The following is a 27,185-nucleotide window of genomic DNA, read 5'->3' as shown; positions in this document are numbered from 1 at the left end:
CTCACTCCTTCCTAAAGAACAGATGATAGCAGGGAAAGATATCATCTCTGAGATTAGAAGAGTGAGTTCTAGTTTGAGTACCCTAATATTATTATTATCAATTTTTAAGATGGGGTCTCCCTATGTTGCCCAGGATGGTCTTGAACTTGTAGGCTCAAGGTATCCTCCTGTTTTCATCTTCTGAGTAGCTGAGACAGACATGTGTCACCATGTCTGGTGTGGGTATCCTCTCTAGCTTGCTAGTTCTGGGGAAGCAAGTGGTTGCAGCAAGTGAGAGCCCTATGGAGGGGCCTGTGACACAGGTAACCAAAGCTTGTCAACAACCACATAAGCAAGCTTGAAAGCGTATCCCCCCCAACCCAAAGTGGAACCTGCAGATATGACTACAGACCATGTTCATAGATTGAGTGCAACCTCCCAAGAGCCCTTGAGCAAAGGCACCCAGCTGGCTTGGCCATACTCTTAATTCCTGACCACAGAAGCTGTGAGTTCATAAATGTCCATTGTCCGAAGCCACTAGGTTATGAGGTATTTACCTATGCAGCAAAAGGTAATGATGTGATTCAGAAGAGCATTCCACACAGAGGTTAAAAGTAAGTGCAAAGGCCTCATATCAGAAATGTGCTAGATGTGCTTAGGGAACACCAAGGTAGCTGATGTGTCTGGAACAGAGTGAGCAAGGGACAGAAACAGAAAATTAGTGGAGGTGAACCAGTTTGGGTCTGAAAGCAAGTATTGCTAAGAAGTCGAGAATGCTCTCTCATGAGAGTACCCATATAATACACATTAAGGCATAAATTATTAACAAGTCCTTTTAGTTTTCTCTGTGATGGCTGCTTATTAAATCACAATGCTATTTAACAGGCTGAATTTCACATTATTTTCTGCAGTGATATGGTCTAGCTTGGGAAATGAGAGAGGAAAAAGGTGAAAATAATGGAAAATGGGTGAAATAGTCACCTTCTGAGTTCTTCCTCTGAAGAGCAAACTAACCCAGAAGGTCTTTGCAGGATGAATATCTAGATTCATAAAGACAAGGCCAAGTTATAACTGCTACCAAATTTTAGATAGTAGAATAGGGCAGTGGAGACCTGGAGAAAACTGCTTAAACAAAGCAACATTACCCACCCTCTTCCCCAGCTCTCCCAACAGCCAGACAGATATACTCAGCACCTGCATGCTCAGTATGACACATTCAAGCTCAGATCTGGGATGATGACAAAAGTCACGACTTTTGTGTGTCAATCTCTTATTTTAATCCTTATACCTTCAATCAAGAATCACACTATAAGGAGAGTAAAAGAAAAGAATCAAATGTGTTTGGCAATTGAAAAACAAGTGTTATGATCTTTATTACCTAGACTGTCTTATCTAAAAATCTATTAATGTTTGTGCTAAATTTTTAATATAAAAGCAGAATGTGGCTTACATTTAATATATTTTCAGTGAAATAAAACTCATTGTCATCTGCCTTCCCTCATGTAGAACAATTGATTTCTATCTCTTTAGTGTAAGCATTTCTTGTGAAAATTTTGAAGACTCAAGTTAAAACCAGATTAACTGAAAGAAGGAAATCACTCACATTATCACATGTAACTTTCATTACTGTTGGTACTAGACCTCCTAACTTGAATTAGTTATATTTTCCATGTAACAAAGAGAATTTCCACAACTTGCATGAATATTATTTGGCTAGGGTATTTGGTAAACAATTCTACCATTGGATGAAAAATCGACCCTGAAGAAGAATGAAAGAAACCATCATTAGATGCCTAATCACATTACAATGACCTATGAAGTGGGTAGAGGGATTTATAAGTCCTTAAAAAAATTACTCTAGAATAAGTTCTAAATAAACATTGTAGGAGAAGCTATATCAAATAATTCTTCAGAGGTTGTTTGATGCAAGAGATGAAGAAAATGTACAAAGACCAGTCTTCTCAATACTATTATTCTATTGGCATGAAATGGAAACTGAGATCTGTCAATGTCCCTATTATTATTTTACGAGTTATAAAGTTGTCATAATTTCATTTCTAAGGATTTGGGATGGAACTGGGATTTCACTTGGGGACAGATACCATGCTTTCAGGAATGAAGCATGACATCATCACACACCAAATAAATACAGAAGAAAAATTTCTTAAGCAATTAAATTGTCCTGAACAAAGCACCATTGATCCTACACAAAGGATAAAAAATTCTAATTTTATCCTTTCACAGAATCTCAGTTCCATTAATAAGGAAGCACTCACTGGTCTCCACAAATCTATTATCATGAACAAAATATTATGGTCATTGGACAAGATAAATGTGAGAGGCAAATCTCTTCCGGAAAAGAATGAGCCTGATCATACTAGCCCGATTTATGACTACTAAGAAAGACTGGTGAAGGGTAACTAGGGTAGGTATCCCTAGTTGTGGACAGAGGCAGTAAACATGTCTCCCTCACCGCTGTCCTGGCCCTCTTCACTCACGTTGGAGGGAGCTCCATGTACGTTAAGATCAGGTTCCATTACTGGCTCTGTGCAATTTATTGAGTTATTTTTATTGGGCAACCATAAAGGAATCAGAGGCTGCGGAACATTTTGTTCGAAATGCAAAGGACTCTGGCACCACAATGTTAAAAGTGAGGGAATTAGGGAGCAAGAGAGGAGCAAAGACTTGCCCAAACTCAAGGCGCAAGAGAGAACTAGAATTCAAACTGGGTCTCGCAAAAGCACTCGCTAATCACTTAGTTTTCTAGAGGAACAGCCCCATCAGCACAGCATTGCCCCCTGAAACTTGCAAGGAACAGATGCGGGCCAAGCAGCCACGCTTCTGGCAGCGGGCGCTCCCAGAGCGCCAAAGGAGAGTGCAAAATGATTTCCAAGTGGAGCTGAAGCGCTGGACTGGCCTCTAAGCCCTCCTGCCCAGGTCCCCTTCCAGACCGAAGGGTATGCTACTACAGAACCCCCGCCGCAGCGCGGCCCGGCCGCCGGGGAGGGGACGCGGGACTTGAAAGGAGGGCGCGCGCCCCGCCCGACTCACCTGTCAGCGGCCCGCGCACCCGCGCACGCGTAGGGCCGGCGATCGCGCGCGGGGTCCACAGCCGGCTCCCACCCTCGCGCTCCGCTAGGGTTCCTGCCCCCGGCCCCAGATCTTGAGGTGGCCGGACCCCGGCTTCCGCCCCTGCCTCTCCAGGTCGTCACATGACCGAAGAGGTGGACAGCAGGGCGGGGCGTCACGTGACCCCATCAGCGGGCGACGGCTGATGACGCAGGAGCCCGCGCTGGCCGTTGCGGCGACTGGCTTTGCGGAGAGGAGTTGGGGTCCGGGTGTGCGGACTCCGGGTGCAGCAGACCGAGTCGGGTGGCGCTGCCAGGTGAGGCGGGAGCGGGGGATGGTGGTGGCCAGCGCGGCGGGAGTTGTCGCCTAGCTCTGGGCGCGCCGCAGGGACCGGCCCCGGGTCGGCTAGCCCGGGCTGCGGTCCTGGCCCGTGTCACCTCAGTGGGGCTGCCGCCGCGTACCCAGGCTGGGAGAGGCCGTCCCTCGGTCCTTCCGTGCTGTGTGTGTCGGGGCGAGGGGGACAGACAGACTGACGGACGGACCAGGAATTACTCAGGTTTGAACCGGCTTTAAAAGCAGGGCCAGGAGCCATTGGTTCAAATAAAAGTTTCGGGGTCTCCGTTTCCTTTTCGCTTCTCGAGATTGGTGTGAGGTAGTGAGAACCAGGCGCCAGGGCACAATTTGTGGTCCCTTGTAGGTGACCGAGAAATGGTGGCGTTTTTATTGTTTTCCTGACTTTCAACAAGTCTTTATTGGTTATCTATTTTGTATGAGAAGCTGTTTAACAGCTCCCAGAATATGTCAGCACTTTAGTTTAGGGAACTCCGAGGGTGAAGGAACCACAGACATCTGAGCAAGTAGCTGCGAAGAGTTTTACGTGGAAGTGTGTGAGTACGTGAGTGTGCTAGGGACAGTGGTTACATGAGAGAGGGGACAAACGACTGCATGAATAAGAGAAGGCTTCCTGGAGAACGATGTTTCTTGGCATGCTAAGAAAGGAGACAGGCTACCAGGGACTTACAGGAGGCCAGCACGTTGTCTAGGAAGTGTTTACTCGGAGCCTATGGTGGTGACGTACAGTCAGGTGAGAAGAGGCAAGAGAAGCATTTTTATTTTCCCATTAATAATTGGCCTTACCGACAGGGCCAATTAGTAATCATGTGATATAATCAAATATTATATGATTCCCTGTATAAGAAGTACAGAAGGTAGTCAAGGTCAGAGTCAGAAAGTACAATGTGGTTTCTGCTTTCTCCAGGAGCTAGGAGCCCAGGAAATGGGAGTTGTTTAATAGTTGTAAAGTTTTAGTTTTGTGAGATAGAAAGAGTTCTAGAGATTGTTTGTATAACAATGTGAATGTACATAACACTGCTGACTGTACACTTAAAAATGGTTAAGATGGTAAAATTCTGTTATGTGTAATTTAACATTTAAATTTTTTTTCAGTTTAGCAGGGTCATAAAGCATATGCAACTAGGATGCAAAGAAAAATGTGTGCCTTAAAAGTAATGCAATGGATATTTTAAAAAGGGATAGATTATTCCAGGTTGGGGTGTGCAGCTGCATTAATGATGGAACATTTCAGATGGGCTTGTGACAGAAGTTGAGTTTCTGATTCTTCCCTTAAGAACTGAGCTGGATAAGAGCACAGGGGTAGGGTGCAGGAAAGAGATTCCAGAGGCCAGATGATATTGGCACTCCATTACAAGGGACTGGGACAATCCAAGGAAGAATAATAGGAACACTGCTGGTGAGGCAACGTTGTTGAGAGGAAAATATAAGTATTCACGTGACTAAAGGAAGAGAGCCGAGTTATTATGAATGGCAAATCAAAGAATATGAAGAATATTCCAGGCTCGCCAGGGGAGGCAAAATAGTATGCAAGGGAAGAGCTCATAAAACATATCAATTTGTTTTAAACTGTCTTGGAGCTCATAGGTCTCCAAGGTAACAAAGATTGCTGTTACCTGGGGAATGAACCAAGAAGAGATTGATCTAAACCAATGCATTGTGGATATTTGGGGGCATATGATTCTTTTTATTGACCAGCTGTCCTGTGCAGTCAGGTTGTTTAGCACCCTCCCTGGCCTCTGTCCACTAGTTGTTAGTACTGCCCCCCTCATCCCCCGCCCCAGCAACCAAAAATGTCTCCAGATGTTGCTAAATGTACGCTGGAGTATGGGCAAAGTGACTGCAAAAAGCTATACTCATGTCAGGGAAAGTGAATGTGTGAAAGTATCAGAGTCAGTTCAGCTGCTGTAACAAAACACCATAAACTGGGTAGTTTATAAATAACAAAATTATTTCTTATAATTTTGGAGGCCGAGAATTCCAAGGTCAAGGGGCCATTAGACTCAGTGCCTGATGAAGCCCTAATTCCTGGTTTGTAGGTGGTACTTACTTGGTGAGTTCTTGCTGGTAGTGGGATAAGGCAGCTCTCTGTAGAGTCCTTTATAAGGGCACTAATCCCACTCAGGTGGGTGGATCTAATCACCTCCCCAAAGCCCAGCCTCCTAATACGAACCTTGGTATTAGTTTTCAACATACTTTTTGGTTGGGGGAGCACAAGATTCTAGCAGATGGTAGCAGATTCTAAAGTGAAGAGGGGATGGTATTGTCATGGTGGGAGCAGGATGAACAAAGTCTTGAGCTGGAATTACGAGTAGTGTATGTGAAGGAGAAAATGAAAGAAAAGCGATTAGGGTCTGACTGAGGCAGATGGTTGATTGATTCATTTAGAGGATATTTTCTGAGCTCTTGCTATTTGTGAAGCACTGTGAGCAGCATGGTAGATAGTAAGTAGTGTTTTACAAAATAGTGTGACTGCGAAATCATGTCAGAGAAGGTGTTTGAGTCAGGGATTGCCTTTGGTTTACAAACTTAGTTTTACTTATTGGGAAGAATTGGGAAAAAAAGTATGTCTATTCCATCTTTCTGTTTCATTTATTCTCTTTGCTTCTCAGTCCAGATAACAGAAGGTCATGACTAGTTTTCCTCAGTTCTCTGTAGGAGTGAAGTTTCACTGGAGTAATGTGAATTTCCTACTCAAACAAATAATAAAGGATAACTACTGTGTGGTAGGTTTCTTTTTATCCTGAACTGCATTAACCCTTATGTATAAATTATGTCTTAATTTAGACAGTTATAACAAAATACCATAGAATTTTAGGTGACCTAAACTACAGAAATTTATTTCTCATAGTTCCAGAGGCTTAAAGTTCAAGATCAGGATGCTACCTAGTGTGGTTGGATTCAGGTGGGGACTTTCTAGGAAGATAGCTTGCAGGTGGCTGCTTCCTTATTGTGTCTAGTACCAAGGATTAAACTAAGGGGTGCTTAACCACTGAGTCACATCCCCAGTCCCTTTTTATATTTTATTTAGAGACAGGGTTTCACTAAGTTGCTTAGGGCCTCCCTATCTTGCTGAGGCTGGCTTTGAACTTGTTATCTTTCTGTCTCAGCCTCCCAAGGCACTAGGATTACAGGTGTGTACCATTTCACCTGGTGGGTCTTGTCTTGTAAAGTCACTCACTAGCCCATCATCTACCAAACAGGAGAGTGTGTGTATGGAGAAAGTGTAGAAAAAGATTTTTATGGACTGGCCCTAGAAACAGCTCATATTTCATTGCCTTGAGTACAATCATAGGCCACACGTAAGTGCAAGGAAAACTGTAAAGTGCAGTGGTTCAACAGCTGTTTGACTAGATTGAAGAAGAAATAGCTTTGGTGGGCACCAGCTGATATTTGTCACAAGTGTCCTGTCTTTAGTCTACCTTGTGAAATAGTCTTATGAAACAGTCCTAGGAAGTTTGCTGTTGCATTTATTGTAGGGATATTACTGAGAATTTTTTAAACGTAACTCTTTTTATCTCATAATAATTTGTACTGCCTTAGTTGCTCTGGAAAGCTTTATTTTTCCTATGTTCCTGGTGTACTTTCTTCTCCGTGGGAAAAGTAACCTTCACTTTTGTTTTGATTGTCAGGAAGTTCACAGCTAAATTTGTATTACAAATGTAATGCCCTGTAGAATCCTAGAGCCTGCATGGCTGCATTCTCTCTCATATACTTGGCTTTCCCTTTAATTTCTGAGTTTTGACTCTGATTTTAAAGATTTTGTATTTTTACATGTTTTTGGATACATTTTTATTTATATTATATAAAATAATCCAACTTGTTTGGGGGAAATAAAGTGGGATTCTAAATAAGCACCCTCTTTCACCAAATGCACGTGTTTAAAAATCACATTTGGGTTTTAATTTATATTCATATTTTCTCTCTTTTGGTGTGAATTTTAAAACCTATTTTTAATTTATTTATTTGTTTATTTTTATGTGGTGCTGAGGATCCAACCCAGTGCCTCACAGGTGCAAGGCAAGTGCTCTGCTGCTGAGCTACAGCCCCAGCCCGAGAACCCTTTTTGATCCCCAGATTTTAACATCTATAGCATTTTACCATGTTTGCTTCTGGTCTTGATTTTTAAGGTAAAGTTTTAAAAATACATAAAGCTAAAAGTGTATTTGATGACACTCAGGCTCAAGTGGATTATTCTTTATCCTTCCCTGACCACCCCCTACACTATCCTGCCAAGGAATGAAATCCAGTTTTCTTTCCTTCCCTTTGTCCCTGTATGCCAGGTGAAGGGGGCTCACACCACTTTCCTACCTCATGACCACTTTTCATTATAATTTTTTCTTCATATCAGATGCTCTCTCTGGATAACTTAGACTTTCCTCAATCTTAATCTAGCTTAACTGCCTTTTTATCATTGAAGACCATGTCTTCCCTCAGTTATGCTTGTGGTCATTTCTTTTTGAACCTCTTAGTGTACAGGGTTTTGAAATCTCTTTCTCTTTTGAATTCATAGTACTTGGTTTATTTTTCTAATATGCATGTGTTCTCTTTCAAGCTTGTGTTGAAGGGTTGTTGCAGAAATGGATTGAATTTTCTCAGAATATTGAGTATTTATGGTTACATGGAATATATGTTTTGGTCTTGGAAAAAGGCTTTGGATTTGTGGAAGGCTTTGGATACTCTGCTCATAATGCCAAATTTTATTATATAGGCAACATGGAGTTAAGACCGACTTTCCTTCTTTTTATTGTCTGTTTTCATTATTGGCATCCCTGTCTCTCTTGTCAGCAAGTGCAAATACCCTAAGGTGAAAACATGCCTAGGTTATTAAAGTCACGCTTTGAAAACCACTGCTCTACAGCACCTGACCATGTGCTGTAGAGTAGTGGTTTTCAAAGCGTAACTCCTGGATCAGCAGCATCTGCATTACTGGAAGTTTGTTGGAAGTTCAGGTTCTTTGGTCTAATACCTACTGAATTAGAAATTGCAAGGTTGAGGCCCAGCAATCAGGGTTTCAGCAGCCCTGTCAGATGATGTGTTAACACTGAAGCCTAAGTATAGCACAATAAGAATTACATAGAATGTCTTCAAACACAGGTTGTTAGGACCTGAGAATCTGCATTTCTAACAAGTTCAGAGGTGATACTAATGCTACTTGGTTATGGACTATTTGGGGAACCACTGTTGGTATGAAGCCCTTTGGGTATCATTTGATATGAATCAGGAAGTGGAGAGAGGGTTTTGAATAGGGGAGCCACTTGATTTTATGTACATTTTCAAATTTTCTTTCAGGGTACTGTTTTGAGAATTGAGTGGAAAAGATAAAGTTGGGATCTGGGAGACCAGGTTGTAGGCTGTTATGGTTTGGATCCTTAATGTCCCTGGGAAAGCTCCTATGTTAATGCAAGAATGTTCACAGGGGAAATTATGATCAGATTCCAAGAGCTGTAACTGCATTAGTGAAAGTACCACTATGCTGGATGGGTATGGCTGGAGGAAGTGGGTCACGATGGGGCGGGGGGGGGGCGCATACTTTTGGGCATTAGATCTTGTCTGCAGCTCCTTATACTGTCTTTCTCTGCTTCCTGGCTGCCAGGCTCTGAGCAACTTTCCTCTGCCACACCATTTCTCCATGATGTTCTGCCTTGCCTCAGGCCTGGAACAATGGATTTGGCTGACCATGTACTGAACCTCTGAAATCATAGCGCCCCAAATAAACTTAATTGTTCTTGTCAGATATTTTGATCACACCAAAAAAAGCTGACAAATACAAAGATAGCGTTTTGAATCAGGTAGTAACAGTAGAATTGGTGAGAATGGTTGGATTCTGACAAAAGTTTTTATGGGTTTGATTTTGATGAGAGAGGATTAAATATGATCAAGGTTTTTGACTTAAAAAGTGGAAGGATGGAGTTGCTATTTAGTAAGATGGAACCTGCTACAAAAGGAAAAGGTTTGAGAGCGGGTAGGGAAGTGGGAAGGGAGGTGTTGAGTGTTCAGTGTTCTTGTGGATAGTACTTACATGGAATGGGACTGGCTGGGAGCCCTGGGTGGGTGGGAGAGGATGAGAAGAGAGGTGACCAGGGCACTAAGCCTGAGCCTGCCAGCGTTAGGATTTGCAAGCTTTGAGATTTGGGAGGGAGAGGTGCACTGTTTTTAGGTGTCGGGGGTACACATCATGTTTCACTCCTTTATTCTTTCACCATAACTTTACTGAATGGCTATGTGTGCCACTCCATTTTAGGTGCTTGACATAAAGCAGTGAACACAACAAAGACTTTGTCCCTAAGGAACTTGTAGTCTAATTGGGAAGTAGATACAATAAACATGATAAACAAAAGAATGTTGTTTGGTAGTATCTCTTGTGAGTGAAGAAAGATAAAACAGGAGAAGGAGAAGAGGGAATGACCTGAAATCTGATGGGGATGGGGAGCACTTGCTATTTTGCATAGGGCATCCAAGGTAGGCATTTGAAGGGAGACCTTAGGGAAGTGAGAAAGAAGGCAATGTAGATATTTAGGGGATAGGTATCCTGGCAGAGGAAACAGAGAAGCGTGGCTCTGAGGCAGGGTTGTACTTGATTTTTATATAGATGGAAAAAAATAAGAGACCAAATCCTGAATGCTGAGGCCCTCCATCATATGGCACTCAGGCAGATGCAGAGGAACAGCAGAGAATGAGAACCATCTATGAATAGAAGAGCAACTGGGCAGGGGAGGCAGGTCAGTAAGTGCACCAGGAAGGAGGGATGATGAACTGTGCCAGATGCTATTGATTGATAGGTCAAAGGAGATAGGGACTGTAGTAGTGACCTTTGTAAGAGCAGTTGCATCTGAGTGGTTGGGGTGGAAGGCTGGCAGGAGTGGGTCCAAGAGAGAATGAGAGGTAAGAGTTTGGAGACAGAAAAATCTGTGAAAGAGTTTTTCTGTAATAGTGAGCAGAGAAATGGGGGTGGTGACCATGGGTGAAGGTAAAGGGAAAGTGGGAGGATGTTTTCTTTAAGGTGGGAGAAATAATGGTTCCTTTGTTTGCTGTAGGGAATCGTGAGAGCAGGGAGAATTACTGGGACAGTGTATAGAGAAGGGAAGGATCTAGTGGATAAGCGATGGGGGGTTGGCTTGCCAAGGAGCAGGCACAGATTACTCCTGTTATCAAAAAGGAAGGCAGAGGAAGGAAGAGGCAAGCAGTGGGAACTTGTAAAACATCTCTTCTGTTTGTGTTTCCTCAGTGAAATAGGAAATGAGATTTTTAGTTTGTGGTGAAGATGGAGGAGGAAGAGTTGGAAATTTGTAAAGAGTCGTAAAAGGGCATTATTTTTCTGTAATTAGGAAAATTCAAATAGTTGTAGAGAGTTGTATATTCTTTGCAAATGTCTTTGCTCTTTATTCCTATATTCCTTTCTTCTGCTTGAATGGTTTTCTGTCCATCCATTAAATTTCTTTCTTTATCCTGGTAAGATCAGTTAGCCTTGGTGTCTTTGATCACTTAAGGCAAAGTTAAGCATTACTAGTGCCTCTACTTTTCAGTAACTCCCACACTGCTCCCCCCACCCCTCCCCTCCTCTTTTGTGTCTGCTTCCCTCCCTCTGCCGCCCTCCCTCCCTCTACTGCTCAACTGTGAGCTCTGCTGATGAGAGGCTGAGTATTTCTAGGGTCTAGAATAGTGCATGGCATATGGTAGGTTTTCACTGAAGGAAAAGAAACTAAATAGTGCTTGAAAATGAGTCTTAAGAGCACTTATTTTGAAAACTATGACATTCCCATGCTAGAAGTGCCATACACTTAAGGAGGTACTTATATTAAATATCTGTTGACTGAATTCTTCGAATTGTCAGTGAGTTGTAATTGTGGATGATTGCACTAAACTAAAACCTCAGAAATAAAAATCAGCATCTTATGTGTCACTATACCCTTTGTTTTTAATGAGTCTAAAGATAGACATGGTAAAGCCCTATTTGAGTGAATGGACCTAATTCAGGAGGAAATAATTGAGAAACTACAGTAGTAGTACAAATGCGAGGTAAAAATGGTTGTCATGGAGAGGAGGAAATGCCAGAGATAGTGCATAGCTGTCTACTAAGAAAGAAGGGCGGGTTCCCATGCTGATTGACTGTGTACTAGATGCTAGTCCATGTCATGATTACTCCTTCCCATTCCTTTTCTGGGGCGTTCAGTTTGCTTGTGGTCGGTCACACAGTAGTAAAATTGTAGAGTCTGAATTCATGATTCCAGGAAAATATCTTTCTGTTACCATACAGCCCTTAGGAACAGCCAGCCTCCCAGCCTAGTAAGCCTCTGTGGGTTTTACTTTTCTAATTGGTTTCAGTTGATTGAATTTCAGATGATTTCTGAATTAAGCAAACATGTCTTTCTGTAGGCACTTTACATAAAGAAGTCCAAAGCTTAAAGTTTGGTTGGTTGAAGGTAGAGTTTTAGGGAGTTTAATATGAAGGTAATAACTGAATCTGCTAAAATGGATGAATTAACAGAAGATGAGAAGTCTACACAGAAATTTTGCTTTTATTGAATCTTGGGGTCTCCCAAGTTTATAGATGTGCTAGAACTTGGAGAAGCTGTCAGGTAATTTTTACAGTTTTCAGAATTCAAAGTGCAAATATATCTGATAAGTTAAAAATTACAGATTTTTGCCAGGTGTGGTGGCGAAAGCCTATAATCCCAGCTGCTCTGGAGGCTAAAGCAGGAGGATAGTGAGTTAAAAGCCAGCCTCAGCAATGATGAGGCAACTCAGTGAGACCCAGTCTCTAAATAAAATACAAAATAGGGCTGGGGATGTGGTAGAGTGGTTGAATGCCCCTCAGTTCAATCCCTGGTATCTCCCCACCCCCCAAAATTATAGATTTTCAAAATCCTGCCTTATTAGGCTTTTATTATTATTGTTTTTTTGTTTTAGAAAAATGCATCATGGATAACCTGTTTTATGTTTTAGGCTGTTACTGAATTCTTCAGAGAATCAAAGAATCTTTTGGAAGAGGGTATTCTTCCTGCTTTAAAAAATGAAGACAGTTACCTTCATCCCGTATTGTGTGCATCGGTATTTGGTGGCCCAGATGATGGCACGATGCTCTCGTGTCCTCTCAGGGGACACTGAATGGAGATAATAGTATAGCACCTGGATATTGGATGTAGTCATATGATTATTTACAACTTTCCTATTTTCATATATGGTTATTTTTCTAACATACAACTCTTGTTACTCTGTTTAAAATTTAGGTAATAATTCCAAGATGCCAGGACGTTCCAGTTCAAGTTCAGGTTCAACTGGTTTCATATCCTTCAGTGGCGTAGAGTCTGCTCTCTCTTCCTTAAAAACCTTCCAATCCTGTATCAGCTCCGGAATGGACACAGTGTCTAGTGTGGCTTTGGATCTTGTGGAAACTCAGAGTAAGTAAAACTTAAAGCTCATTTCTTTTTTTTTTTCAGGTGCTGAGTATGTGCTAAGCAAGTGCTCTGCAAATGAGCTAAATCCCTAACCCCTAAAGCTTGTTTTTTTATATCTACTTTGAGGAAACATTGTGTGGTAGCATTACTCTAAGGATGTCTTTTGAATATTCTTGGGACAGTCATTTAGTCCCTCTGTACATCTGTTTTTATACCTTGTTCTGTACATCACATGCCAGTGTACTGAGGGTGAACTAGACTGATTCATTCCTGTGTATTCACATGGTTGTGCTTCATTAGAGACTACACTAGAAATAGATGGTCAAAGACATGAAAGCTTCTGATCTCAGGGGACATGCAGTTCCCAAAGATTGTGACATTCATGAACTCTAAGGTCTGTAAATGGGTTGTGTTACTGTTCTTTTCCAGATTGTCCATTCTTGATGGATATCAGATGGACTAAGGTAATGCTAGGGATACCAGCGAAGGAAGCTCTCTACAAAATGAGAGAAGTTCAACTTTGATGGACTTTACCCTCATTTTTTTTTTTTCAATTAGAAAATCTAGAAATACATTGCCTACTTTCTTTGGATTAGAGTTGTTTATTTTATATGACATATGGAGGGGAGCAACATAATCTTTTTGTTTTGTTCTTAATGACATTCACTGGTTTTGAGCAACTGGTGATGTGCCTTGGTGTGATTGTCTTTGTTTCTTGTCTGATGTTCTTTGAGTTTTGTGGATCTGTGGACCTTATCATTTACACCAAATTTTGGGAACCTTTCTGCTATTGTTTCTTCAAGGATTTTTCCTGTCTCTCCCATTATTCCTAGGATTCCAGTAATGTATGTGTTAGGCTATTTGATATTGTCTTATAAATCAGTGGGGCTTAGTTTGTTTATTTTTTTCAATCCTTTTCCTCTGTGGTTTCAATTTGAATAGTTTGTTTTCTTTTTGTGGTTTGGTGCTGGGGATTGAATCCAAGGCCTTTTGCATGCCAGGCAAAAACTATACCACTGGACTACATCCTGGTCCCTCAATTTGATTAGTTTCTATTACTATCTTCCAGTTCATTCCTTTTCTGCAGTGTCTAATCTGTTAATTCTATCCAGTGGATTTTTAATTTCTTTCAGTTGTCGAAGACATAATAAAGAATTAAATGGAAACTCTTTTCCCTTTCTCTTTCTGTCATGCTTATGTTTTCTTCTGCATTCTTGAATACATGAAGTCTGTTTATAATACTGTTTTAGCATTTTTGCCAGCTAATTCTGTCTATAGCTGCCTCATCCTAAGGACATTGTGAGTATGTATGTTAAAGACTATGAATTTTTTTTAAAATAAAAATGAATACGGTTTTTACTGGCTTTAAAAGCAGGACTATGAACTGTTCATTCAAATAAACTCTCCAGGTCTCAGTTGTTTTCCCATTTTCAGTAATTACAGTATCATTTTGCTGTTGTCCCACTGTCTGCAAGCAGTTGTTTATGGCAGTGGACTAGTCCCATGCTCATGCCTAATAGCAGAAGTCACCATTTGTTTGATGTGTGGCCGTTAAAAGTTTTAATTCTGCCTCGCCTGATTTGGTGGTAATGGATATTTGGCTTTGGTAAGTAGGCCTGGATAAAAGTGATAATAAGATCTTAAACCATAAGAAAGAAGAACTAGGGCACATACTCCTTGGGAATTGTATTAGTTTCTTTTCAGAATTTACATTGAAAATGTGTAGGTGTTTTAGCAACAGTTTTGTATTTGTTTTATTTGATTTCAAATAAGAAGTATATTTTGATATAAAGCACAATATACTTTGTATAATTTTTAAAAATATTTTTCTTTTTAGTTGTAGACAGACACAATATCTTTATTTATTTATTTTTATGTGGTGCTGAGGATCGAACCCAGTGCCTCACACATGAGAGGCAGGCACTCTACCATTGAGCTACAGCTACAGCTCTACTTTGTATAATTTAAAAATAAAAATGAGCACAATTTTTCCAAAAAGTTTGTATTCTCAAGCAGGCCTCTGCAGTTACTCTATAAAGAACTGCATAGCAAATATTTTCAAAGAGTTGTGAGCCGTGTAGTCTCATAAACTTCTACAATTCTGCTGTTGTAGTGCCAGAGCCACCATGCATAGTATGTAAATGAGTGGAAATGGCTGTAGTCCAATAAAACTTTATTTATAAAAACAGCCAATAGGCCAGATTTGGTTCACAGGCCATAGTTTGCCAACCCCTCCTTTAGAGCCATAGTTATTAAATATGTATTTAAAAAATGGGTTACTTTTTGGGCTGTGGTTGTGGCTTAATGGCAGAGTGCATGCCTTGTACATGTGGGGCCCTGGGTTTGATCCCCACCACCACATAAAAATAAACAAAGATATTGTGTCCATGTATTAGTAAAAAAATTTTTTTACAAAATGGATTATTTATTTTGATTATTTGGATTAATGTTGTAGCAAATACATGGTTTTTCATTTACCAAGAAAAGCTAATTTAAGGTAAATTGTAAGAAAGCTATATGGGGAAAAATGGGATAAAAAGCTTTGAGAGATGTAGAGTCACCAGGAGCATAGAATACTTGTGAACTCAATATACATATGCATACATAACAGAGGCATACAAAAATACACATATGCACATTTTGTATAATTGAGTTCTAGGTCTTAAGAGGACACTATTATTAAATAGTTCTCCCTTCACAGAGCTCACCATTGTAATGGGACATAATAAAATGAAGAACAATGGGAAAACTGAAAAGATGTTACAAGCCTACAAATAATTAATGTCACCACTGATCTCATCAAAAAGTCATATATTCTCAGATTTATAAGTGTGAACACAAATTCTTCAAAATTTAATTTTTTCTTTAAAAATCTCATTAGCAACAAATATTGTTGATTGTCTCTGAAGTTAACAGGCTCACTTTATTCATTTTCAAGAAAATGTCTGCCAGATACTCAAGTGTCAGTTTCCAAGCTTTTCTCCTGAGATAGCCATCTTTCTTTGATATGCAGCAGAAATATTTTATACACACTTCCTATTTTATCATAGAATATTAAAGGATGTTTTCTTTATGCTTATGGTTGAGATTTAATAAACTTAATAAGTTGTACTAGTACATTAAGGACCTTCTTAAGTGAAATTGGCATCTGTTTTACCACCAATGAGTGCATGGTGGGGAATACAGTGACTTATACTAGTACAATTTGGTTTACGCTGAGGCTCCAGCAGTTTTTCTTGTGCCATTGGTATAAATATCCAGTATGGCAAAACAAAATGGAACAAAGAAAAATAAGCAAATGATATCTTTTTTTTTTTTAATTTTCTAATATTTATTTTTTAGTTTTCGGTGGACACAACATCTTTGTTGGTATGTGGTGCTGAGGATCGAACCCGGGCCGCACGCATGCCAGGCGAGCGCGCTACCGCTTGAGCCACATCCCCAGCCCCGCAAATGATATCTTAAAATTATTATGAAGATAGTTTTGACCTATGGACTCCCTGAAAGGGTCCCAGGGATCATACTCTGAGAACCATTGGCTTATGAAACCAAGTTTCAGTGCTTAAAAGCAGGAGGTAGATGACAGAAATTCTCTGCAGAGAGCAAGCCTAGGACACTCCTCACTGGGATGTTTCAGCAAGAGCTTGTTAGGAGAGCAGTGTGTTAAAGAATCTTGGTTTAATATCATTAAATATTATAAAGCATAATTTATCATTTAAAAAAATTTACTCACAAACTGAAGAAAATGTCCTTATGTTCCCAAATGATTTGTTGGTGTGCTTTTCTTCTTCACAAAATTTCTACGTGTACATAACAATTCCCAAGAAGGCATATCATAGCCAATTTTAAGTTAAATGAGTTTTTAATGGCCAAATTACATAAAAAACCAAACTATAAAAACTCAAATTTTTACAGCAAAAATTAATATTTGACATGACACATTGTCCCATTGTCTTTTATAATTGACATTAAAAATTGTACATACTTTTGGAGTACCATATGTACATAAATGTGAATACATTGTATAATGTTCTAGTCTTGGTAAACATACCTATTTCTTTAGACATTTGTCATTTCTTTGTAGTATAAACATTCAAAATCCTTCTTTCTAGCCTTTTTTGAAAAAAAATATTATCTATATATTATAGATGACTAAATATTACATAATAATTATATTCTCCTGTGTAGTAGAGCACCAAAACCATTCCCCCTGTCTAACTGTGACCTTAGTGCCTGCCAGCTAGCCTTACCTCATCCCACTGTCCCCTCTGCCATCCCATGCAGCCATTCACAGCCCTGGTGATGTAGCGAATTGATTAGGAGGGAAAAAATATGCACATTTATGTGTGTGTGTATATATATATACTGTTCTTTAATGTATTGAAAATTTGTATTCATCAGCTTTTAGATCTGTTTCCTTTGTTCTCACTTTAGTACTCACCCAGCCAAGAAGCACAATTTTCATTTTATGATGGTTAGTTATTAGAGAGTTAGTGCTGGTAGGAAGGAGCTTCAGAGTGAAATGTGAGGCAAGCCTGGACATCTGTGTCCTCAAGCAGGGCTAACCTCTCACATTTGCAGAGGTTAAACATTTAGTTGAGAGAATAGTTGGGATGCATCACCTTATTTTAGGAAAAGGGAGTACTCATTTTACTTTTACATTAAAAAAGTCTTGAAGATTACTTACTTAATTACTTAACTTGATATACCAGCACAAGCCATCTGATATTTTCAAGACTTTTCTCTTAGAAAGATTCACGATGTGAATTTTCACTATGTTGTAGTACATTTCTCCATCTAGAGAACCGTTTCTTTTTATTAGATTCTTGTTAAATCCCTTTGGCCTTTGCCCTGTGCTTTATTTCATAATTACACTATTGGATAGAAGCAGTAATTAGAGTAGGTGGTTCTAATGGTACTGGTGGCCACAAAGGCAATGTAAGTAACAATAACTAGAAGAAGTCAATTTTTGTGTTTCTTAAATCAATTTTATAACTGAAGACAATTTTAAAAGCAAAATATTATTAAACCATTAGATGAAAAAAATTCAAATGGATTGGAAGTACAGTGTTGACTAAAAAGTTAACAATTATTGTTCAAGTTAAGGAGTTATTTATATCATCAAAGTTAGCATTAGGGTTATTTATATTCTCGAAGGGTGCAATATTGTGAATTGGCTGATTCTAATATTGCAGACATTCAGATTATAGACTCTGAAGTGCCCCTGTGTTTGCTGTGGGTCACTGGTGTACCTGTTTCTCTCTGCTAGAGAAGCTATGGGGCCAATCTAGGTGCCCCTCAACAGATGAATGAGGAAGAAGGAAATTGAAATTGCAAATGTAGCACACATGAAACAATGGAGTATTACTCAGTTATGAAAAAGAATGACTTTATGGCATTTTTTGGTAAATGGATGAAATCGGAGACTATCATGCTAAGTCCCCAAAATTAAAAATTGAATCTTTTCTCTGATATACAGAGGCTAGTGCAAAATAAGGGGGGGTTGGATAAATAAAAGAGAAGAAAAGGCATAAAAATGATTAAAACTAAAATGAGAATTATTATATTCTCTCTAGTATGTAAAGTATAAAGGTAGTTTCTATACGAGGATGTGCAGGGAAAGGAACCCTTGAACTGTACTGTTAGTGGAACTATAAATTAATACAGTCATTACAGAAAGTAGTATGGACATTCTTTAAAAAGTTGAAAACAGAACTTTACCATATGATCCAGCAGTCCTACTCCTGGGTATATTTCTAGAGGAAATGGAATCAATATATCGAAGGGACATCTGCATTCTCATGTTCATTATAGCATTATTCACAATAGCCAAGATATGGAATCAACCTAAGTTTCCACCAATGCATGAATGGCTAAAGAAAATGTGGTACACACGACCACCACCCCCACACACAGTAGACTAACCTTTTATAAAAAGGAAATCCTATTATTTGAAACAACATGGATGAACCTAGAGAATGTCACATTAAGTGAAATAAGCCAGGCACAGGACAAATGTCACATGATCTCCCTTATGTGTGGAATCTTAAAAAGCCAAAAAACCAAAAACTCAAAATTAGAGAGTAGAATAGTGGTAACAAGGGGCTGGGATAAGGAGACTAGGGGATGGTAGAAATATTGGTCAAAGGATAGAAAACTTCAATTAGACTGGGGAAGTAAGCTTAAGAGATCTGTTATACATGGTGACTATGGTTAATAATGTATCATATACTTGAAAATTGCTAAAAGAGTAAGTATTAAGTGTTATCACAAATATCTATAAGTATTTGAGGTAATAGGTATTTTCATTAGCTTGATTTAGCCATTCCACAATGTAAATCTATTTCAAAACATCATGTTGTACACCATAAGTGTGTGTGTGTGTGTGTGTGTGTGTGTGTGTGTGTGTGTGTGTATGTATGTGTATGCATATGCATATGCATATATATATTCTGTTAATAATGGAAATACGTTAAGCCAGGCATAGTTATGCATGCCTATAATCCCAGCAACTTGGGAGGCTGAGGCAGGAGTTTGAGGCCAGCCTGGTCAACTTAGTTTACACACTTAAAACAAAGAATTAAAAAGTGAATATTGATATATTAACAATATGTGGGGATAATTCCTAAAGAATATTAAAAGTTTAGCTCTAAAAAAACTTGGTTCTTTCTTGCCAATATCTTTATGTTTCCTAGGATAATGTTTGTTTTTCATTGTAGCATCTTTGTAGATTTTGTAGTTGATTGGGTAAAAAGAGCTTCTGAAGAGAAATTTTTGGAGGAGGAAATTGAAGTGTGTTAATAAAAAGAATCACAAGGAAAATTTTTGCATGAGTTGGGGTGGGACCTCAGCATAATAAAGTGTAAACCAATCTTTTAATATCAGTTTAGGCCTGCAAAAAGATCTGTGAGAGTAAAATTCATATTATTTTTCCTCATCACCCCTTCTTTCTCATCAGCATTTCTCCATGTTCATGTTGATAATTTGTTAATATTGCCTTAGTAGGGAAAGGAACCTTAGTGGTTGGAAAATCAGGTACTTTGCCCTCTAGTTCTTTCCTCAGAGAATGGAGCTTTTCAGAGTGAGTGAGGTTCACAGACTGGGTTGGGCAGAGAGCAGAGGTGTGAGCTAGTGTCAGCGGTATGGCTGCTCCCCTTTGAATTTTACAGGGTTCTCCTCCCTATGGTTCTACACCAAAATAAGTAAATTCCCTCAGTTATTAAGATTAAATCTGATGAGATTTGGACTCGTTTTCAGATTGTATGCTCAAATAATTACCTATAAATACATGATTTGAATATCTGGGCACAAATGTTTTGCCTGTCATGTTTAAGCCCTTAGAATTAAGAATTAGGCCGGGCACAGTAGCACACACCTGGAATCCCACCGGCTCTGTAGGCAGAGGCAGGAGGCTCAAAACCAGCCTCAGCAATTTAGTGAACTGCTAAGCAACTCAGTGAGACACTGTCTATAAATAAAATACAAAATAGGGCTGGGGATGTGGCTCAGGGGTTGAGTGCCCCTGAGTTCAATCCCCAGAATAAAAAAAATAATAATAAGAAGAAGAATTAGAACTTGCCCGTCTTCCCACTGCTCTCAGAAGTTCTAACCTCCTTTCCTGTTTTATTTTTATTCCTGCTAATTTTATTACCTCACTCTCTAACATACTGTGAAATTGGCTTATGAATTTCGGTTATTGCTTGTCTCTGTCTTGAATGTAAGCCCCATGGAAATAGGGCTCCTTCCATCATTCCCCCTACCCTCTGCCATGGTGCTGAGGATGGATCCCAGGGCCTCATGCATGCTAAGCAAGTGCTCTACCACTGAGCCACATCCCCAATCTGACAGCAGAACTTCCTATCAGGTGCCCCTGCCACCTGCTATTGCCTATATGTACCTGAGAAATAGTAAGCATTCATGAAATATATTAATATGCTTAAAATTTATAGTAAAAATGACTATAAATTTTTGTCCTTTAATTGATTGTCTTGGTCATTCATATAAACACATCCATATCCACAGATCATGTATATGCTCCATCCAGGTATGTATCCTATTAACAGCCATAAATGCATAGCTATATGTATGTGTGTGTGTGTGTGTGTGTGTGTGTGTGTGTGTGTGTGGTGGGGGGGGACCTCAACACAATGACGTGTTTACACACACACATACACACATAAAGGGGCTATTTGTCTTCCTGGGGTCCTTTGGCAATACTGAGACATTTTGGATGTCATAGCTTGGGGGTGTGGTATATGTGTGCTGCTGCCCTCTTCTGGTCTGCAGGAGTTGAGATGCTACTAAGCATACTATGCCTAGCTTAGCTCTAGCACAATCAAGAACTATCAGCTGGGCTGGGGACATGGCTCAAGTGGTAGTGCACTTGCCTAGCATGCATGAGGCACTTGGTTAATTCTCAGCACCACATAAAAAAATAAAATAAAGATATGTGGGGCTGGGGATGTGGCTCAAGCTGTAGCACGCTTGCCTGGCATGCGTGCGGCCCGGGTTCGATTCTCAGCACCACATACAAACAAAGATGTTGTGTCCTCCGAGAACTGAAAAATAAATATTAAAAATTCTCTCTCTCTTTCTCACTCTCTCTCCTCTCTCACTCTCTCTTTTAAAAAAAAAGATATGTGTCCACCTAAAACTAAAAAATAAATATTAAAAAAAAGAACTATCAGCTTACAGTGTAAATAGTGTTGATGTTGAGGAACTCTCCTGTACACATGTGTACTTGTATAAATACATATCAATTAAATTTGATTAAAATTTAATTTCTGCTTGGAATTTTTGAAATTTGGAAAGTGAAAAGCATGGACAATACTTTGGGTAAATAATACTTGGGTTTTTACTATTTTGCATGCTGGAAATTGAGACTTCTCTGGATATATATATATATATATATATATATATATATATATATATATGGTTAAGGTGTAGGGTTAGGGTTAGGGATATATATATATATATATATATATTTTTTTTTTTAAGGTACTGGGGATTGAACCCATGGGGCATTTAACAACTGAGCCACATCCCCAGCCCTTTTTGTTTTTTAAATTATTTTTAGTTGTTAATGGACCTTTATTTATATGTGGTGCTGAGAATTGAATCCAGTCCTCATATATTCATACATGCTGGGCAAGCGCCCACCTGGACTGTAGGTACTTGAGGGTAGGTAGGCTCCATGTATACTCATCCACAGCCCCCTACTGTCAGAGATTCTCTGTACTGCTTATTGAGCAAATCATTTAAGTCAAAGAATTACGGTACTTGGGCCTTGGGATCTAGAGGCCATGGTAGGAGTACTGACCTCACTTGTGGAAATGGAAAAACATCACCAATCAGCTCCCTGACAAAGGGAGAGTTGGAATTAACAGCATATCACTGTACATATCTCACACTGGAGCAGATTTGCATTTATTAAAGAGATGTTTGGCAAAAAGCTCTGAAGATTATAAAGCCTATAGACTGGAGGAGTTTCAGGGTCATTCAGCCATTTATGAAGTGGTGAAGTAAGGGTAGAAAAGGGAGGCCCATGCTATTTACTGAAAGGGGTAAACATTCTTATCTTCCCTCCAAACTGTAATTTCTAAATTTCAAGAATGTATCTCTTTAATTGTGAATAAACAGGTACTTATAAAAAGTACCTGTTTCACTCTTTCATTCTCACCAGGGAATGGCATAATAGCAAGTTGAATTTACGCCAATACAAGCATCTGAATACATTATGGGAGTTCTTTACTGAACTCTGGTTGTTTTGAGCACCTATTTAAGGTGATCAGGTTCTCCTCAAACATCTAAATGGAAAAGAAACAGTATAGCAAGACTTCATCAGATCTGCTCTTCACTTAATGACTTTGTAACATAGTTGTACAGAGCAGAAATGTATAGTGGACTTGCCTGATGTCTGTTGTGATTAGGGTAGATGACCCTTAATTTTAAAAATATTTGACCTCCTTGGCTTTTCCCATGTTCCCAAGTAGACACCTCTCCCTTTTAAGATAAGGTAATATGCCATATCCTGATATGAATTAACTTGCTTTCTTGGTTCTATGGGGGCGTTTTGTATTTAAGCATTTTTGTTTATTGTGTATGTCTTGTGTATATTTTGTTTTTATTTTGATTTTTGATTAAGGTATCTGGTCCCCCTTTTGAATGGGTTTTCTGAGGACAAACACCTAAGGTGCTCATTGGATGTGTTCAGAGGTTGGGACTCATTTGATGTTGATCGGGTGTTAATCCAGGTATAAATGTGGCAGTAGATATCTTTAAGACTGTTCCTTAAATAAAAATATTTTGATCCTGATATAGACATATAAATTACTTTGTTAATTTCTAAACTTAATTTTTGAAGACTTAATATTTTGTACTTTTTTTACACTCAATTTTTATTTAAGAATCATTTAAGCTAGTGGTTCTTAAACTTGTGGGTGCCTCAGAATCACTTAGAGGGCTGATTAAAATGTAGGTTGCTGGACCCTATCTACTAGAGTCTCAATGTGGGGGCTGGGGATATAGCTCAGTTGGTATGTAAGATCAGATGAGGCGGGCAGCGACCAAAGGAGGCAGATTTAAAAAGGCCACCAAACGAGGCTTTATTTAGACTCACTCCCGGGTGGAACTTTATCAGACCGATCAACTCCATCAAACCCGAAATCAGACGAGATCAGACCGAAGTGGACAGGAGAAGGATTTGAGAAACTGCACAGAAGCTTGATAGGACTGGACTTTTATGGGGCTTAAGGGAAGGGAAGGGCATGGGACAGGAAAAGGTGTTTTTAGAGTCCCTTGTCCCCTTGGAGTTGGATAGGGGAGTTGGCTGAATGCCAGGATTGGCCAGGGGTCCTGCTGATTGACAGGCATTTCTGTGGATGCCTGATTGATGTTTACCTTGTTCTAAGTCACCACCACTGACCTAACATGGTAGAGTGCTTGCCTGGAATGCCCAGGCCCTAGGTTCAATCCCTAGAAACACACATGCGCGCGCGCGCGCACACACACACACACACACACACTCAGTGGGTCTGGATGAGGCCAAGAATTCGCATTTCTAGCAGATTCCCAGATGATTCGGTTGATCCAGGAACCCTGCTTGAGAACCTTTCCTTGTCTCTCATATGGCAGGAAACATGCCACTAGATGGCATCAGAACACTTCATATGGATACTCATTGGTCTTAATGACCATCACAGAGTTTAGGATTATGTAAAAGATACAGCTAAATTATTGCAATTTAGTAGTGTGAGGCCTGAATTATTGCACATTTGTAAAAAGCAAAATGTTTGGATCCTGTCAGATCAAAGTGGTCTCATCCAGGATTATTACTGTTACTTCTCTGCTGGCTTTGTTATCCAAAATTATTCTGTTTTATTTACCAGGGATTGATACAGGCCCTGTTACAAAATAGAAATATACATATCATATGAATTATAAGTACAAATAGTATTTATTATTCCAAGTTAATGTATCTTAATTTTGTTGTTGTATTTAAAATCACTTTAAAAGGATTTATACATATTGCTCATATAAATATCTTGTCCTTTTGTCCTATCAGTGGGCCAGCTGTGTTTGAGACAGTGTTAGAATGTTGAGAAGTGTGATACTGGGGTTGTGGCTCAATGGCAGAATGCTTGCCTAGCATGTGTGAGGTGCTTGAATTTGATTCTCCGCATCACATATAAATAAATAAAATAAAGGTCCATTGGCACTAAAAAAATAATTTTAAAAAAGAATGTTGAGAAGTGTGAAATGTGCTTTCTTTTCCTCTTGGCTTCCTTAGCCAGAAGGTGGAGCAGTTTCTTTTTTAAGAACTACTGAGAAGAAAGTTTTGGCTGCTGCTTCCCCCCCCCCCCCACGCCCCGCTTACTGTGAAGTCTTACTCCATACATTTTCATCCATTTCAACACCTCCAGATTTTCCTTCTTCCCTGACTCTAGCGGTCTGAACATTGGCATGCTTTCTCCACATGATGGGAGTGTGGAAATAATTGCTTGCTGGTTCTCCAGTTTGCTGAGCTCTTCCATTCATATTAGGATGTCACTTTTTGAAATACTTAATGAGTCACTTTTTGGTTTTTAAAACAGAGTATGCATGGTATCTGAGTACCATCTGGGTTTTTCTAGACTCTTGGAGGTAATCTTTTTTGTTGGTTCTGCTTTTTTATCTTTGGAGTAAAGGCTTGGGTTTGGTTTCAGTGACCTAATAGGGTATGAAAATGACTACTACAGAAAATAAATAGGAGTTACACAGTCAGATTTGAAAAATGGACTAGCAATATGGCAATAATTGAGACTAGCTTAATGCTAAGCAGAAGTATCACAGACTTTAGGTCATTTTTGAAAAATCAGGTTCCTTTGGAGAAGACAAAATTTTATGTCTTGTCGTAAAGCAGAATGTTAGGTTCATGGTTAACATAGTGGAAACCAATTTAATTATTCTAAAAATTAGGGGCTAGGGTTGTGGCTCAGAGGTAGAGCACTCGTCTAGCATGCATGAGGCACCGGGTTCGATCCTCAGCACCACATAAAATAAAATAAATATACTGTGTCCACATATAAGTAAAAAATAAATATTTTAAAAAATATTCTGAAAATTATTTTACTATCTAGACTTATTCTTTCTCCATCTTCTTTCTGTGCGTTATAAGTGAAATTATCTATTTATAATACACATAAAAGGAAAGCATTATTTATATATAGCAGTGCTGTCCAATAAAAATGTTAGCCACCCATGTAATTAAAAATTTTCTACTTGTCCTCATTACAAAAGGTAAGGAGAATAAATTAATTTTAGTATTTTTTTAAACTTAGTATATCTAAAATATTTCAACATGTAATCAATATTAAAAGTGACTAATGAGTTATTATCAGAGAAAGGCAAGAAATTGTAGGGGAAGCCAAATCAATTAGTTTGCAACTTTTTAGCAATTTGGTGAGTATTCAAATCAAACTAGTTGGTAAAATGAGATGATCTATTGATTTCTTTTGGACTTGTCGCTTCTCTACCACTAATGTGGATGGTATTTTAGGTTTTTCCCAAAATGGTTTAGCTAGCTTAAAACGAAAAATGATGTGCTTCTGGGGGATCCTGTTAATATTTGCATCTGTATGAAATGTCATATGTTAATTTGAGTCCACATTTACAGCACTTTCATATTTTGTAACTGATGTGGTAAATTAGTTTCTTATGGTATTGGGCAAGCCAGGCAAGGTTAGAACTGGGCTTCAGCAGCCAGCATACTCTAGTTGCTGTAAACAATTAAGCCTGTCAGCAATTGACCTTGGAAATGCTAATTTGCTTGTCCCTGGGTGCTGCCTCAGGCACTGGCTTTCTCTCTGTGGGTGGGAGTTATGAACCTAGTTTGGAGATGAACTGGAGGCATTTGGGGCCAGCTCCAAACAGATGTGCTTCTTGCTTCATTTTTGCATGTGACCAAGTTGCAAGAGGCATAGTCATTGTATGAATTTCTTTTTGAAGACCTTGTAGAATCCAGTGCATATGCCTAGACTAAGGTTGAAAGGAAGGTCTGTTCACTTTTGCATCCGCTCTCCCTCTTCACTAGAGTGCTTATCTGACATAATAATGGTTAACTTAAAAATGATACATAGTCATTTTCATCAGTTTCATATGTCTCTTTAATTTATCAAAAGATGAGTTGGTAGCCATCTTTTTTTTAACCCCTTTGTATTTATGACAACTATTGCAGAGTCTGATTTGGAATAAGTTGTAGCTGAATAAGTGAGGAGAAAGAAATGTTGGCTGAAAGAGTTTCATGGGGTGAGAAGTCATGGGCAGTGCCTGTGGCTCAAGGAGGGGAAAATATTTTTAAAAGTCACTTACTTTTCTCCATAACTGGTGGTGGCAGCAGTGGTGGCATTTACTTGAAAACAGATTTAGCTTTCCTCTACTTGTGGCCGGTCCTTGGACAAGGGCATTTTTCCCCCTTTCCTGTGTAATACTGATTCAAAACATTTATATGGATTTGTTTAGTTTTCATAGTTTTGGGGATTGTTAGCACTTTATGTTAACCAATTATTTATTTGACCTGTGCCCTCAGAAGGCTAATAATTTGCTTTGCAGATAAGACAAATATGTTTACATGCAAAGATAAGAACTACATGGTTATAAGTGACATGTTCACATGAGAAGGTTATGAGACTGTCCCAGACAGGAACCAGTGAACAACCTTTTACTTTATGACCTAACAACTTGATTCTGTATCTAGCACATAAATGTCTTTTGTCTACTCTCCCTAGTGGACAGCCTATTAATAGCCAACACTCAGTACTTTTTGTGTGCCTGGTATGTTCTGAATGCTTTATGTGTTTTCATTCATCTAACTTGTACAACAATACTGGAAGTAGATAGGTAACATAATTA

The 27,185-nt window shown here is 39.2% G+C and overlaps 2 protein-coding genes across 9 annotated transcripts in view; one reads left to right on the top strand and one right to left on the bottom strand.

The window, feature by feature from the left end:
• Positions 1–3,206, bottom strand: part of Washc5 (WASH complex subunit 5) — a 57,334-nt gene extending 54,128 nt beyond the window's left edge. For both annotated transcript variants that reach the window (XM_005316161.5, XM_078016724.1), the window contains exon 1: positions 3,031–3,206. The gene's annotated coding sequence lies outside the window, so the exon portion shown is untranslated. The remainder of the gene's footprint in view (positions 1–3,030) is intronic.
• A 1-nt stretch (position 3,207) lies between these two features.
• The window catches only part of Nsmce2 (NSE2 SUMO ligase component of SMC5/6 complex), a 221,664-nt gene continuing 197,686 nt past the window's right edge, over positions 3,208–27,185 (top strand). Inside the window, exons 1-3 of one of the 7 annotated variants that reach the window (XM_040293675.2) lie at positions 3,231–3,364; positions 12,346–12,472; positions 12,630–12,800. In XM_040293675.2, the coding sequence (XP_040149609.2) occupies positions 3,254–3,364; positions 12,346–12,472; positions 12,630–12,800 (409 nt within the window). In that variant the 5' untranslated portion in view covers positions 3,231–3,253. Of the gene's footprint in view, positions 3,365–12,345; positions 12,473–12,629; positions 12,801–27,185 lie in introns of all 7 variants that reach the window. The other 6 variants (XR_005737713.2, XM_021724267.3, XM_040293672.2 and 3 more) reach the window with 6 other exon arrangements.

The sequence above is a fragment of the Ictidomys tridecemlineatus genome, chromosome 7 (genome assembly GCF_052094955.1).
Source record: "Ictidomys tridecemlineatus isolate mIctTri1 chromosome 7, mIctTri1.hap1, whole genome shotgun sequence".
Taxonomy (NCBI): Eukaryota; Metazoa; Chordata; class Mammalia; order Rodentia; family Sciuridae; genus Ictidomys; species Ictidomys tridecemlineatus.
Note: the sequence above shows the minus strand (reverse complement) of the source record. Positions and strands in the feature narration are given on the sequence as shown.